General features: G+C 38.7%; 1 protein-coding gene across 1 annotated transcript; it reads left to right on the forward strand.

Annotated features, from left to right (window-relative positions):
- The first annotated feature begins 1,164 nt into the window (after nt 1–1,164).
- Nucleotides 1,165–9,465, forward strand: lin28aa (lin-28 homolog Aa). The gene is made up of 4 exons (XM_011618233.2): nt 1,165–1,304; nt 1,693–1,865; nt 4,667–4,851; nt 6,590–9,465. The coding sequence occupies exons 1-4, from the start codon at nt 1,274–1,276 to the stop codon at nt 6,807–6,809; spliced, it is 609 nt and encodes a 202-aa protein (XP_011616535.1). The 5' UTR covers nt 1,165–1,273; the 3' UTR covers nt 6,810–9,465.
- The last annotated feature ends 6,352 nt before the right edge of the window (nt 9,466–15,817 follow it).

The raw sequence follows: 15,817 nt of genomic DNA on the forward strand, positions 1-15,817 counted from the left end.
AAAAGGTTTTTTTTTTTTCATTCTTGTTCTTCTTGAACAATGTCAAATTTAATTTTATTTTGCACGTGATGTCGCAATGTCATCCTATTTTAAATAAAATTTTAATTTAATTTAGATTATGTTATTTATATTAACCATATTAGTGGTCCAAATATTCACATATTTTCAGTGTTAAATTCTGCTTTACCATGTTAATTTTAAAATTATTTCTTCAAATTGATTTGGCCGACTTATTCTAATCACAACATCCATTCAAGTTCTTGAAAAAAACAGTTGCTTGTGTCGAATCTGTTTGTTTTATTAACGATGCCAGAATAAGTTTATTTATAATTATCACAAATACAGTTCCACAAGGGGTCGTCCTGTTAAGTGAGGTTTATCTGCAACTGTTACCAATACAAGAAATGCATTTTTTATATACTCATTTTTTATGCATTCACTAAATATGAAAGTTGTTCTTTGTGCAAAAAAATGCATCAATGAGTTTGGCTAATGTATTATTATTATTACTCTTGTTCAAAACTATTTTCTTCCCCTTTGATGCATCCATCAGTTAATCAGTTCACGAGGACGTGAGCCAAGTGAGTGTTATGTGATTAATCAATTTTGATCATTTCGTTGGCCCTCTGGGAGATGATTGTCCATCCCGACTGTCGCTCTATCATGGGCGTTTTGAACATAAATCCGTATATCCAGTTCTCTCAAGATAATGCATCCACGACGCGCCATTGAAGGATCAAAACGGGCACATCAATGGAAATACACACAGAGTGTAAGAATTTGATGATTGGACACTTTGGACACTTCCGTCACGCAATCTATTCAATTTCCAACTGACCACCGCTGGAGAGGTGTACAGGAGGACAGAAAAACAAAGAAAACAGGGAAATCCTGCCCAATTAAAGTGAGTGGCTCTCCAACATCGGGACAGTTACCTCTGGGAACGGTTGAACTGGCTCCTTTATTAAATTGTTTGTGTGTGTGTGTGTGTGTGTGTGTGTGTGAGAGAGAGAGAGAGAGAGAGAGAGAGAGAGAGAGAGAGAGAGAGAGGGAGAGGGTGTTCAGCAAAAAGTCAGCAACCCCCCCTCCTCCTATTGTTTAGGGGATAGGATACCAGCCCCCTTTTATTTACCTCTCTGCTTTCCCCCTTGCAGCTCAGTTTCACCTCATTTTGCATGAAAGTGGCAATCCTAAAGGATTTTACCGAGCTCTGGGGCTGAACCAGGATACTGTAGCTTGGGTGCTAATTTTGACTCAAGGCAGAACTGAAGACATGGGCTCCGTTTCTAACCAGGAATTTCCAGGTTGTTATAAAATAAACCGAACTAGAGTTCTACTACATATGTTTTAATTGAGCTGTCTTATGGCTAACTTTCTCTATAATTAATCATCTAAAAACATTGTGCACACATTATGCGAATTTAGTACATTTAAAAAAAATCTTGACACCATACAACGTATATTTTCATTCTGTATAGATATTTAAATAAAATCTCGGATTTATTTGTAAAGTGGTGATGTTATCCGAAAAAAACCAAACTGCATCGTTTTGTGTTGTTTTCGTTTGATTTGATTTTTCTATGTCGACAAAAAAGGGAAAGTTATTTTCTCTACTTTATTTGAATTGTGTGCATGCATCCCCTTATAAGCGCATATACATTCTTCTAAACTGTAATTTACTTTTCAATGCAGGAGTATGTAAGACAGAGGAAGATGATGGTCCAAGCACCGAGAAAGAGTTGCAGTGTTCTTATGGCGAAGGCGTGTGCAAATGGTTTAACGTGCGTATGGGCTTCGGCTTCCTGTCAATGACGAATCGTGAGGGACTCCCGCTGGACGAACCGGTTGATGTCTTTGTCCATCAGGTAGGATACCAAAAGGATACCACAGTCTTAAACAAGATTGATAAAACAAAACAAAACACCTTCAAACGCCCAAATCAGATAAGTAAAATAAAGAGATTTGAAAGCGGCACCAAATCTCTTTATTTTACTTATCACTTTAGCAACGTTATTTCATTTAGACCGAACCTTAACTCAAATAGTTTTGAGTTAAGGTTCGGTCGAGGCGTTTGTCGCGCGTAAACGCGATGGGTGCAGAGCACGTGTTGCTGCCTTCCTCGTGGTTTTTGGAGAGAAACACCACTGATACACTTTGATGAATTAAAGGCTACACAACCAATTGAATTTTGAATAGAATGAGTATGAAACATTGATTTTCTTTGAATATTTATTTTAAAGAAGGCTTTTTTGTGGGAGACAAAAGCATATATATTTCAGTAAGAAGCTTAGCTTTTCAAGAGATTCACCTTTTCAAATACAGCTGAAGAAGCAGTGGGGTGTTGCATGTGCCTCTTTTCCTTCTTCACATGTGGGTATGCACCTCCACCGCAGTCTGATAAAATAAAGACTTAGCATGTGAATGAGAGGAGTCTCCACTTACATCCTATTTCACTAGAGGTTCCTGTCATAAAGTGATTAAGGGCTCTTCTCTGTCTGTGGGGTGTGTGTGTGGTGCTGTGTTAAATTTGCTTTGACAGAGAACAAAGTCCTCAAGGTTTATTTTAGATACGCTTATTTGTCTGCACTGTGCCAGCACACACAAAGGTATCATTCAGTCCAATGCATCTTTATCTGAAAAGTTGAAGGATTGTCTGTATGCAGGTCTTGCTTGCATGTTCCACATTTACTTTGTTGACTTTTTTCAGGTCTTATCTCAGGTTATAATTTCACATTGGTCGGGAGTGGATGATTCATTATTTTTGAAAACTTGAGTTCGACATGTGGTTTACATCAAATTTGTGTGAAAAAACAGCCCCGTACATTTTGTTCAAAAAGAATCTAATTCCAAATTAATGTGCAGTCAGTTACTTTGTTGTATTAATGACAAAAAGTAGGCACGCGTGCAGCAATGATATATGTGAAGGGGTCATGGCAACTATAAAGACCCTATCTCTTAAATTGGTAGTCAGGCATCAAGGATAAATAACTTCCAGGATCCTTTGGTCTTTGTGCAGGACAACAATAGGGTCATATATTAGAATAAAGCACCCCTTGGCCGTGACCAAACCAATCTTTTTCCCAGCGGTGGTCCTGTGATTGCCCCAAGCCTACTCTGATGGATTTCTTACTTGGTGCATTCAAACACATTTTAGACACTTTGGAGCAGACACCCCAAGTAACATTCCCTTGGAGTTTATAGCTCTACCCAAATCTTTATCTGTGTTTGTGGATAAGCTGATGCTGGGTATGCATACACTGGGGATGATCTGTAGGGGGTATGGGAGGGTGAGCAAGGTCACAATAAAGAAGTGAGCTTTTATGGGCACGAGAGCAGGGAGGCCTGGAAGGGTTGTGGCTCTCCAGACACATTGAAACAGAAATATTATGAGCAATCATTTATCTCTTAAGTCCTTGTGGAAGCTGCTAATTTGGAAACCCTTGTCAGATGTTAGCATGACCTAGTGTCTGTTACATTTGCCTTGCAGTTTTGCAGCAGGTTGTCAAAAGGAATTTACTTGGTCTTAAATGTGATGCTTTGGAGTACATTAATAGCCTATTATTAAGGATACGTCTAGAGTTTCTTAAATCGTGCCTTTGATAAGATCCATTGCACTCCAGTGGGTTTTGGACCCATCTGTTCATATTTAATTATTGGATCTTAAGTCAAAGAAATACTTTGGAAAGAAATTAGATTAACATCTATAAAAAATATATGCTACTACAAGTTAAAGCCACAATGGGATTTTTGAACAAGTATCTCATGTAAAAAACTTGATTTTAAGTTCAAAAACTCATTATGCTATTGCTTCCTGAAAATCAACTTGTGATGATGGTATAAGAAAAAAAAACTTCTTTAAGGTTAATTCTTTGTGATCTTTATATGTTGTCCAACAGCCAAACTGCTGTCTATGTTTAATAAAATTAACAAACTTTGGTGTGTCTTTTATTAATGACACAGATTGAACCTTCATTTTTGTTTGCTCTTTAGTTTTATCTTCTACATCTTCCTGCCACAAAAGTATCTCTGGAATGTCATCCTGACCCCCCCAGCCTCACAGAGAACCCACCCTGTCTTCTCACCCCACCCCCAACCATATAGTAGTAACCCCAGCATCCTGCAGTTTAGGGTTAGTGGCAGTGGTCAGTGGAGCTTTGTAATGTGGGTGGGAAGAGAGATGATGGAGTGGGGGCAGCAGTGTGGAATGCTGTTCCTCTGTTGGGGGGGATGGGTTAAAGGTTACCCTCATCAGATTTACTCCTCAAACATGAGCCAACAGACAAGCATGGTTTGGGCATTGATCCCGACTGGATAGTGTCTGCACACATTGTAGGTCTTGGTTGTTTCACAGTGGAAGCTACAGTAAGCTGGCCTGATATCATAGCAAATAGCAATTAAGCGTGCTGTCCGCTATTGTATTAAAAATAAAAGAACACAACATGGTAAACCAATGGTGACAATAGAAAACAGCCAATATTTCCTCTTCTTGGCATTTTGTACCAAACTGTTTTTTCTTTTAGTAGGAGGTGTTGATTCTCTGTAAGCCAATATGCGCACTACAATGGCAAGTAGTGCTTGTTGTTAATTTGAGTCCAATTTAACCAATTTTTCTAAAAACCAAAGCCTGCGTTTTTAGTGTTGATCCACTTCTTATGTTGTTTTTCAGAGCAAGTTGCACATGGAAGGTTTTCGAAGCCTGAAAGAAGGTGAAGCAGTCGAGTTTACATTCAAGAAGTCATCAAAGGGTTTGGAGTCGCAGCGAGTTACTGGTCCAGGAGGCATTCACTGTATGGGCAGTGAAAGGAGACCGAAAGGCAAGAAGGTCCAGAAACGACGCTCAAAGGGGGACAGGTAAAGTGGAAACTTTCTTGCTGAGAACTTGTACACTAACAAATTGTGTCAACAAATGCCACTGCTTTTTTCATATCATCATTTATATTTTTCAGATTTATAAACCATTTAGTTTTTGTATATGTTACTTCACTGCCTGTAATGTCGTCATGTTCAGTTTGGACACTATTGTTTTTTTGTTTTTTTAAAATTTTCTTTCCCTTTTCCTTAATCCCAACCCCCACATTTAACCTTATCAAGGGTCAGAGGAGGGGATCTGATGAGTGACCTGAATCAATAACATTTAAATCTACTCTTCCAAAATGGATTCTGGCTAACTCCCTAAACCTCTATGTGGTTTTTTGCAACTCTGTCATCAAAAAAAAAATCTAAGATATATCAAGGCAATATTCAACAAACACATAACTAGGCTGAGTTGGTCACACAAGGGTTGACACCTTATAATCCGTGAAATATCTCCAAACAAAAACAGGATTTTTAAATAGGGATACAACTCAATCTTAGAGAAATATCATCTGCTGCCAGTGCTGATTAGAGCTAGTGAGTTATAAGTGAGAATAGAGATCATTATGGCTTCAAAGAGTCCTGGGTGGTCTGCTGCAGTGCAGTAACATTTTGTTGTTTAGTGTTTGATTTGATTGAACATACATGCATCCTGATGCTCTATTATGATGATTATGATTATTATTATTGCACGAGGTTGCATTTCTGTCAGTTTGTTGCATGTTACCGAGATATTATAAAAAACAGACTGCATGGACATGAGTATGTATGAATGAATGATTGAGAGAGGAAAAAATGTTCCTGTCCATTTAATTGATAACAGATGTAAGGACCTAGGCGAGGGGGGTGAGAGGTCACTGTTGTCATGGAAACAATGTATGAGTAAATGCAAATTGGTTGGGGGCTGCGATATGATTGGAGGTTAGAGAACAGAGGAGGGAGACAGGGATCAAAGGTCATTATTCCAGTTTTTTACACAAAGAGACTACTTCCATTTTCCTTCTCTTTCCTCCTGATGATGAGATAGCAGACTTCACTCTTCTGTTGGTAAGATCTGGACACTAGGCAAATGGAAAGTGCCACAAAGCTACAAACTGACTCATCGGCAGGCAATTCTACCTTGTCTGTCACCACAATGGTGGTTGGGAGTCTACAGTGGCACAAACTGGCTGACCCTTGCCCACCAATCACCTACCTCCCCTTCTCATATGAGGGGAAATTGCATAGAAATAACTGGAGGTTACGCTTTGTGCAGTTTAACTCTAAAGGTAGATGCTAATGGAAAAGATTGACTTGCTCTGATTCAATAGCATAACCAACAAACACAGCAATGCAGAAATAATGTTGCGGCCAAGCTGATGGCCAAAGGGAAACCCTGTTGCTGATACTGTGTAGTCCACCCGAGTGTTAGAATATTATCTTGACATGGCCAAATGTTACATGTGAGGGTTGTGATATTGAACAATCATTGAATACATCTGTCTTTGACACTTAAACGAATAGCACCAACCACACTAACCTTCTTTAAGTTGGAGTTTTGTCTTTACCTACCTTTAAAATTCTTCTCTGACTTGAATGGTGACTAGAAAGTTAACATATCAGGTCCAGGAAAAACTTTGAGTAAATCATCAACTGTTTTTCATACAGTATAACTTCTTTATATTCACCACTCCTGAGTGACATAAAAATTCATTGTTCAACCTGTGACATCAAACTAAACATCCTTTTCTTATAGATGTTACAACTGTGGAGGCCTGGATCACCATGCCAAAGAGTGCAAGTTACCACCCCAGCCCAAAAAGTGCCACTTTTGTCAGAGCATCGAACACATGGTTGCCAGCTGCCCAGTCAAACCACAGCAATCATCACCAGGTTCTCAAGGAAAACCGTCTCCATTAAAAGGGGAGGAAGAGCAGCACCCTCACTTGGTGGTACCTCGCAAATGTGCCAATTAAACAGAGAATCACGAAATAGTTGCCAGGGGACGCACAAAGGCCAATCAAACTGCTTTGATACCAAGGTGGGACATATGATCTACTTTTGTCTTTTGAAGCTACTTTTGAAACTACCTCAGGTTAAAAAAAATGCTTTGTTTTTAATCATTTTGTATAACACTCAGAGAAACTGTATAATTGCACTCAGGATGCTTTCTTAATGTTTGAATCGCTGCTGGTCTTTGAGGGTTTTAGGACTGTAGTGTAATAAGCCATGTAACAGATTATCCTTCACTGTTTTGCTATTTGAATTTTGTGTCACTCTTAAACCTGTTCCTTGCAATCTTTTTTTTTGCTGAATACTCACTGCATTTATTATAGAACCGCACATTTGATGCATTCCCTTTCGGCCTTGAAGGTGTAACTGCTGAGGGTTGTAACCTTCTGATGTAGGGTGTACCTATAGGCAATGGACTGGCATCTGCCAATATTGCAACTGACCATCCCACAATCCTCGGACAAATGAATGTCAGACCACCATTTGGTCTTTTATAATTTTCCTTTCTTATTACTTTCATGTGTCTAAACATGCATGGTCTAGCTCATTATTGCATTCAGCTGTAAAAATCAATCATGTCGGTAAACCAAATATTCTCTGCTTACATCTATTTGGATTTTGAATCAAACTGGGATTACTTTAAATAATTTTTGTTCTGCAGTTTTAGAATCAGGGTGTGGTCAGGGTGTATTCTATCATTTTTATTATGGTGTATGTGCTGTATCATGTATGTGCAAACAGCTTTATTACAGGTACATTTTAAACTGTTTTCATACCACATTGCTCCACTACAGCGTTTTATTTTTGAGTGCTGTGAGAAATTCTGCTGCTGTAAAATTCCTTCAATAAGGATCAAATTCATACCAGTGTAATATTACTGCCAATACATCTACACATTCACTGCTAATCAGATGCATGGACTGGGGTACTGAGGGGTCCAGCTAGCTTTCCTCATTTCACCAGTTTTAAAGCTGGTGTTTTTCTTTGGAATCATTGTGATCATTTTTTAGGTAGTTATTTAATGTATCACCTAACTATAAGCCTTAGTCGGGTAAAGAGTCCAGAAACACCAAGCGTGCATAGAGAAGCATGTAGAACTAGGTAGCTGATCAGCATTTACTCCAGTTTTACAGGGGAAGCTGATGAGACTTTAACACCCAATTAATATATAAGTAAAATTATACTAAAGCCTTTAAAAAAACAAAAAACAAACACTTATTTATTTCCACCCCATTGTGCTCCCCTGCCTCTCAGCAACAAATGCAGGACATCATAAAATTAGCATTCCAGGGTCCAAATTGAGAATATAGCTATGTCCCTTATATCAATTTGTACATGTATTCTGGATGAACCAGTCATTGTCCATATTATATGAGTGGGCTTTCTTTTTTGTTTTGAATTATATTTTTCTATTTTATTTTATGTTTTTTTTTTCTCAGTAGGTTTCTATTCGGTGTTTACCAAAACACAAATGCAAATGTTTTCTGCACTAATCATGTGTAAGATGCATCATTTACTTTTTTATATTGAGTTTATTCTCTTTTAATGTGTTTGCTTTCCATCTTTTTCTTACATATGTTTAACCTCAGGATTTACCAATCAAAGAGCTCAGGGACTTTTTCAGATTGATTGGAAAGGGTTCGTGAGTAACAATTATCATCACATTAGGTGATGCATTATGTGAACAGTTTTGGTAGAGATTCACAAGTTTTTGAGTTCTGCTAAGTGTCATGATGATTGTGATATTCTGACATTGCTTGCTAAATGATATATGTGGAGAAAGTGTTTCAGTATTATTGTATATCTCTTCTATAATCATTATAGATAAGGATGTACTAGTATATAGTTAAAGTGACTGGGGCACATAGAATCTGGAGGTGTCTCATCTCAACACACAGCCAATACTTGGTGTTTCAGACGATCAATTCTGACAAAAAGAATGTGTCACTGATGACTTTTTTCCTCCCGTCTGATGCACTGTTGCAAAAAGATGCAATAGCAAACACTGTTTGAGTCCACTCAGGTTATGATAGGATGTTGTTTAAATGTTCTGATCATTTAGTCTTTGTGTTTATGTGATTTGATGAATATGCCATTTTTCCCCTTTATGAATTAAAACATTTTTTAAAATTTCCTGGAACCATAATACTGGTTTGAGTGAATGTTTAGATCAACAACACCATTTAGAAAAAGGTTGACTACAGTATGTGTGGATTTGTAATGTTTGTATTATTGTGCTGTACTTTCTTTTGGAAATTAAGGTCACTAATCACAACCTCCCACACCCCACCCCCTTCAGAGTTGTGATTGATGACTATTGTTTAAATACCAAATATAACCATGCAAAATTTAGTAAAAGTACACGCTCAGGGTAACATTTGCAGCAGTGTTCATTTTGCTTTATCAGATATGTCTTCTTTGATTGTCAATATCCTATTTTGTAATGTCGGCAGGCAGAACTACCTTAAAAATATGTGCATTTATGATGAACGTATCAAAATTGCCTGCCATGAATTGACCTATCTTGATTCGGAGATTGTCAGTTGTCAGAGAAGCATGAATGCTTTTCTAATTGTTTCTGTGATTCTTTCCTCTCATTTTGCTATTAAATATGTGACATTAACTTTCTCTCTCACGTTTGTTTCTTAGCAACTACCACATCTTAAAATAACCTTCAGAAGCACTGAGTCTCTGACCAGATGCTTCTTAAAAGATAGAAACTGCTTAAATGCATTTTCTGGTTGAAAAAACCAACAAAAGAAAAAAACAATAATGACATACATAGAAAATGAAATGTTTCTTTTAAAAATTAGTTTTGTCCTGAGAGTTGCAGTTAAAAAATTATTTCTGTGCTCTATGACCAATACAGTTTGAGTTTGATGTCATATTAAAGAAATGTCATGGTAAAGGAGGGGAATTATTAATTATTTCACCACACTTTATTCGTGTCATTTGCTTCCAAATTCTTAAATTGTAAAAAAAAAAAAATCTTCTTCTCTTGTTCTTGTTGGGATAGGCTGAAGCAATGACCACAGTGAACAAATCAATCAATCAATCAATCAATCAATCAATCAATCAATCAATCAATCAATCAATCAATCAATCAATCACAGTTTTGACACAATTGGAAGACTTCTTAAAATGCAGGATTTGTTTGTTTATTTATTTATTCTAATGCACTTTTCTAAAATAAACAAAGAAATAAATAAACAATATAAGTTTTTTACAAAAATCAATTGCTTGCCCTCCTGGGCTGGTGTCCAGAGGCCTGGGAGTCTGAGGGTTCTGCGCAGGATCTTAGCTGTTCCTAGTACTGCACTCTTGGACAGAGATCTCTGATGTGGTTCCTGGTATCTGTTGGAGCCATCTACTCAGCTTGGGTGTTACCTCCCCTATTGTCCCAATCACTACTGGGACCACTGTTGCCTTCATGCCCCACATTCTCTCTCCTCCTTCAGCCCATACTCAGTGCAGATGTTCCTGTACACTATGCCAGCCACCTGGTTATGCCGCTCCGTGTATACCTTGCCTGCCAACATCCTGCTGGACCGTCTCCACACAGCCTACACCTGGGATCTTATCTGGTATGGTAGACCCTGGCCTCTATTGCTCTGGGGTTCAGGACCTGATCTTGTGAAACCATGAGTAGTGCCTCTGTGCTGTCTTTCAGTCCAGCCTTTTCCAGCCACTGGTATGTTTTCTCGATATCAGCCACACCCTCAATTTGTTGGTGGTACGTACCATGCAGGGGCTTATCCTTCCATGATAGCCCCTCAGGCTCCTCCTCCTTGCTAGGCTTTTGTTGCCTGAGGCATTCACTCAGCAGTTGGTCAGTGGGGGCTATCTTCTTGATGTACTCTCGGAGGCTTGTTGTTTCCTCCTGGACAGTAGTTCGGATACTTACTAGTCGTCGGCCCCCTTCCTTTCACTCCGTGTACAGCTTCAGGATGCTGGCTTTCCTTGTCTTGATGTCAGTGACTTGTATGTCTTCCAGTGGCCAGGGTATTATGCCAGCAGGGTATCTGATTACTGGCAGGGCGTAGGTGTTTATGGCCAGGATCTTATTCTTACCATTCAGCTGACTTTTCAGAATCTGCCTTAACCTCTGTAGGTATTAAGCTGTGGCTGACCTTCTAGCTGCCTCCTAGATGGTTACCATTTGCCTGTGGAATCCCCAGGTATTTTTAGCTGTCCTGCACATCTGTGATGTTCCCTTCAGGTAGTTCAACTCCATCAGTTGCGATCACCTTTCCGCCTCTAGATATCATTTTCCCAAATTTATCTAGTCCTAATGACATCCTGATGTCTTTGCTGTAGATCCTAGTGAGGTGAATCAGGGAGTCAATGTCATGCTCGTTCTTGGCATACAGCTTGATGTCATCCATGTAGAGGAGGTGGCTGATGGTTGTTCCACTTCGGAACTGGTACCCATAGGCACTCTTGGTGATGATCTGGCTAAGGGGGTTTAGGCCTATGCAGAACAGCGTATTTTCTTTACTTGGTATTCGTTTGCATCCAGGTGTGATCTGCCAGGGGCACTGTTTCCTGTTTGAATGGGCACTGTTGTCATTTGTTAACTGTAAATTACACTTTTTATAATACCGAATCATTAAACAGGAAATTAACAGGGCTTAGTAATAGAATTTAGTTTGCTCCTCAACCCTGTCCAGAAAGTGGCAGTAATGCATCGACAAGCTGAATCCTGTCACCATAAAAAGACAGAAGTTATGCGTCATCTCCAATAGAGTTGCTGATGAGCTAGATTTTGGGTGGGTCGGGACTGGTGGGAGAACAAACTTTTTGGCTGTAACTCTGTAAAACCTTATTTTCGGAACGCTGATCATGAAGGAGAAAGTGGAAGGATGGTTAAGTGATTACCAGTGGTTTGTGGAATAATCTGGACCGTGATTGGAGTAGAATGGCAAGAAATAGTGGTGGAGGGTCTAATGAGGAAGTTATGGGGACATTGAAAGCACTTCAGAGGCAGAGGAAGAGTAGTGGTATAAGAATGCCATCTTATACATGCTATCTTACTGATGGTGAAGAAAGAAATGACCTGTGAAAAAACATGTGACAAGAACAGAAGAAAATCTAAATAATTGTGAAGGCTGCAGCAAAATTTCTGAATTTGAAGGACTTGTCTTCTTAGATTTTAGTCAGGAAGAAACGACATCAGTATTCAGAAGCTCATGCATACCATAATGTCCATACTCCAATGGAGTGCTAGAAGTCTCATGGCGAATGGGCAAGAGTTTAAAAAATATATCACTGAATTACAGGAACAGCCTAATATTTGTGTACAAGAGAATTTAGACTTTATTATTACTGGATATTCTAGCATTCGAAAGGACAGAGCACAAGCTTTACCAGGGAAAAATAACTGGGAAATGTTAAGAGGGTGTCCCACGGTGGGTAGGGATCATTATCCAATATGTACAGGATTAGAACAAGGGAGGAGGAAGATGGGATATGCTGAGAATATTGGCTGAGGGTAAATTGAGAGTGCTAAATGCTAAATGTAAACCAGGTAATTAATGTAAAAGTATAGTTGAAGCAGCAAATTCCACTGTTCCAAGAAGCAAAAGAAATAAAAGGGGGAAAAGTACTATAGTGGAAAAATGAATGCACCGAGGCAGAAAAAGCCCAAAACAAGACATTCAACATATTGAAAAAAAGCCTTGATTGAACTGCAATTATGCAGCTTTGAGTCACCATTAGAAAAATGTGAAACTAAAATAACAGGAAAAAACAGTACTAATGGCTTAGACATTTGCTAAAATACAGAGCATGGAAAATTTGAGTAATCAAGAGAAAGAAGGCAGGAGAAAAACAATATTAGTAGGTACTTGTGTTTCCCTCTCCCCCTCCCCTTCTGTTTCTTGTCTGTGCTCCTTTGTCTGTTTACTTCCAGCCTGGGCAGGGCTGCTTCCAGGTTCTCTCCTGTCAGGCGATATACACACCTGGAACTCATCTCCAGCTAATCACCCACACCTACCTCCTGCTTTAAAAGCCTGGTCCACTTTCCAATTATTGCCAGTTTGTTGTTTAACCTCTGTGTTACAGCCTGGTTCCTGAAACTCTGAACGCAAGTTTGTTTCATGATTCCTGTTTCCAGTTCTGAACTGATTGTAAGTCTCCCTTGCAGATCGCCTTTCAGACATCTGTTTGCACCGCCCATCCTGCTCCAGTTTGACTGTGTTTTTGTGCTTCCAGCACCACTTGGTTTTGCCCTGAACCAGCTTTCAGTAACTCTTAATTCCATTCTCAACCAGTCGTGTGTGTCTGCATTTGGGGGTCTTGATTCCTGTCTGCAGTGCATAACAGTACTGAAGTGATGCAAGTTGAGGAAGAATATGGAAATGTAATTAAAATTGAGTTTTCAATGACAGAACTGAACATTTCATAAAGGAAAGCTGGAAAAACAACTCCAGGAAAAGACCAAATAAACTTATACATGTTAGATAACCTTAGTGTTCAAAGTAAATAGGTATTTTTGAAATTATATAACAATATGGGAATAAGGGGAGTTGCCTGATCTGTGGAAAGAAGTTGTCAGATAAGGACCCACGATTACCTGAGAGCTACAGACCAATCACTCCTCTCGTGAAGGCAAAACTATGGAAAAATGATTAATGAAAGGTTGAACTATTACTTAGAAACCAGGGAAGAATTAACGATCTATAAAAGTGGCTTTAGGAAAGGAATAAGCATGATGGGTCCTACTTTTTGTTTTGAACATTAGATAAGAAGAGTAAAAGTGTAGTGGTGTGTGTTTTTGAAAGAAAAAGCATATGATATGATTTTAGTGGATGGGCCACATCATATTATAGTTAGCAAAGAAAAATGGTTGTCTTTACAAATAAGAAAAAATGTCAAATCAACCATAAATTATATGAGCAACCCTTAGAAGTGTGTTTTTTTTCAGTATTTAGAGATTCGATTTGAGAAAAGGATTCATTATAAAGTACATAGTTAGAAGTTAATGGGGAAGTTATATGTTGTGAAAATTCTGGAGATTGCGGAACTGATACACAGGAGACTCGGATGACGTGTTGAAAGGAAGTTTACTGGTCAGGAGAAGTGACACTAACGCAGCAACAGTTCACACATGTAGCACCAGCATCAATTCTGATGAGACAGTCATACCAAGAGGTTTATAAGGCAAATGGAAGGTCATTGGTTAAAGTCAACTGTGTCTGGTACCAGCCTGTTGGTCCCTCACTATCCAAACGAGCCTGTTTACCTCTCGACATTGCTTGTCTCTGGAGAGAATGGAAAACAAGATGTGATCCCCCTCACAAATCCCTCCTTTCTAATGGAGAGATCAACACTAACAACCTTACCCTTTTAAGTAAAATGAATACAACTAAACGAAAGCGGTAGAGGAGTCTCACAGAGTCTCAGGAGTCTCACAGAATTAATCTTATCAATTGCAATGACATTGTTCAATAAGAGCAAGTTACAAATCAGAAATAGTCTTGAAGATCATTACACAATCAATCAATAAATCATTAATGCCTCATAAATAAATAATGAAAATTATAGACTATCAGTGTAAAAGTAGTGGATTGTTTTAAGTATTTAAGGATTTGGTTCGACATAAGGATTTATTATAAACTACATATTTAGAAGTTAAAGGGGGAATGTAAAAAGATGTCTGTGGAGATTCTCAATCATCCAGGTCATCGTTATCCAAGGTAGTTTTCTTTGTCAACTGGACTGTTTTTCTTCTCTTTTGAAGACGTTTCGCCTTCTATCCAGAAGGCTTCTTCAGTTCTGAACTCACTAGGGACCGAGCTTTAAAATATAGCCCTTGTAGTCCATTAGCATGCTAATCATCTGGGTGGTCACCTGAGAGTCGTTGGCAGGATCATTGGTAGGGTCGTTCACCTAGTTTCAGTTGAGGTGTCTCCCCTTTGTCTGCTGGCTCACATGGTGGTGAGACACCAGATCTCCTGGAATGGTGTGAATGTTTGGTTTGTTGTTGGAAGGAGTGGAGGACTGCATTGTACGTGGGTGATAGGAAGTGTAAATGTAAAAAGACTTTAAATATTAATGGGTGTATAAAAGGAGATTTCGGAGCACATGGAGCATCCTTAAGAATAGTATTTAGGTTTAATCAGTTTGGTGTTAGATTAAAGGTGAATGGTATATGAATAGAATATATGAATATGAAATATGAATATCAGACAATAAGAGTGTGCTGTGCAAAGAAAACCAAACCTGTCATCCTTAATGTAGGTGGGGTGAAATTCAAGGGGATATGGAGAAAACCCTTCAGCTCAGAGTATATTAAAATCATGCCAAGAGAAGGAAAAAAAAAAGGTACACAGTTTTGGATGGACAGTTAAAGGCCGGGTTACAGAAAATAGAATTGCTAACATAAGGGTGAGTAAAACAGTCCTGCTCTGTGCCATCCCACCTTGGAAACATTTTAGTTGCTTGTCTTTCCTGACTTTATAGTGTAATTTTATTCAATGTTTCATTCTAAAACAAGTTTACTTTAGGCGCAATATGTAGTTTCCTGCAGGTAATGATAGTGTGAGACAGATGATTCAGTGAAGTGTTTTCAGATACACACGAGTGTTTCTGTTTAGCTCTTAAAATAACTTAGTGGTACTATTATTTGAGGCTTATATCAAACTGGTGCAGGAGTTATTGTTCTCACGGCAAACAGGTTAACTGAGATTTCCCTGGACCTGTTGTGTTGATGAAACAGTCTCTAGAAGTGCCCTTTTTCACCTGAGGAACATCAAAAGGATCAGGAAACTACTGATGCGGCATGATGCTGAAAAGTTAGTCCATGCATTTGTTACTTCCAGGCTGGACTATTGTAATTCTTTATTATCAGGGTGTCCAAACAACACATTAAGAAGTCTCCAGGGGATCCAAAATGCTGACAGGTATTGACAAAAGAGATCACATAACTCCTGTACTGGCATCTCTTCATTGGCTGCCTGTTAAATTTAGA

Source organism: Takifugu rubripes, chromosome 7 (assembly GCF_901000725.2).
Source record: "Takifugu rubripes chromosome 7, fTakRub1.2, whole genome shotgun sequence".
NCBI classification, from domain to species: Eukaryota; Metazoa; Chordata; class Actinopteri; order Tetraodontiformes; family Tetraodontidae; genus Takifugu; species Takifugu rubripes.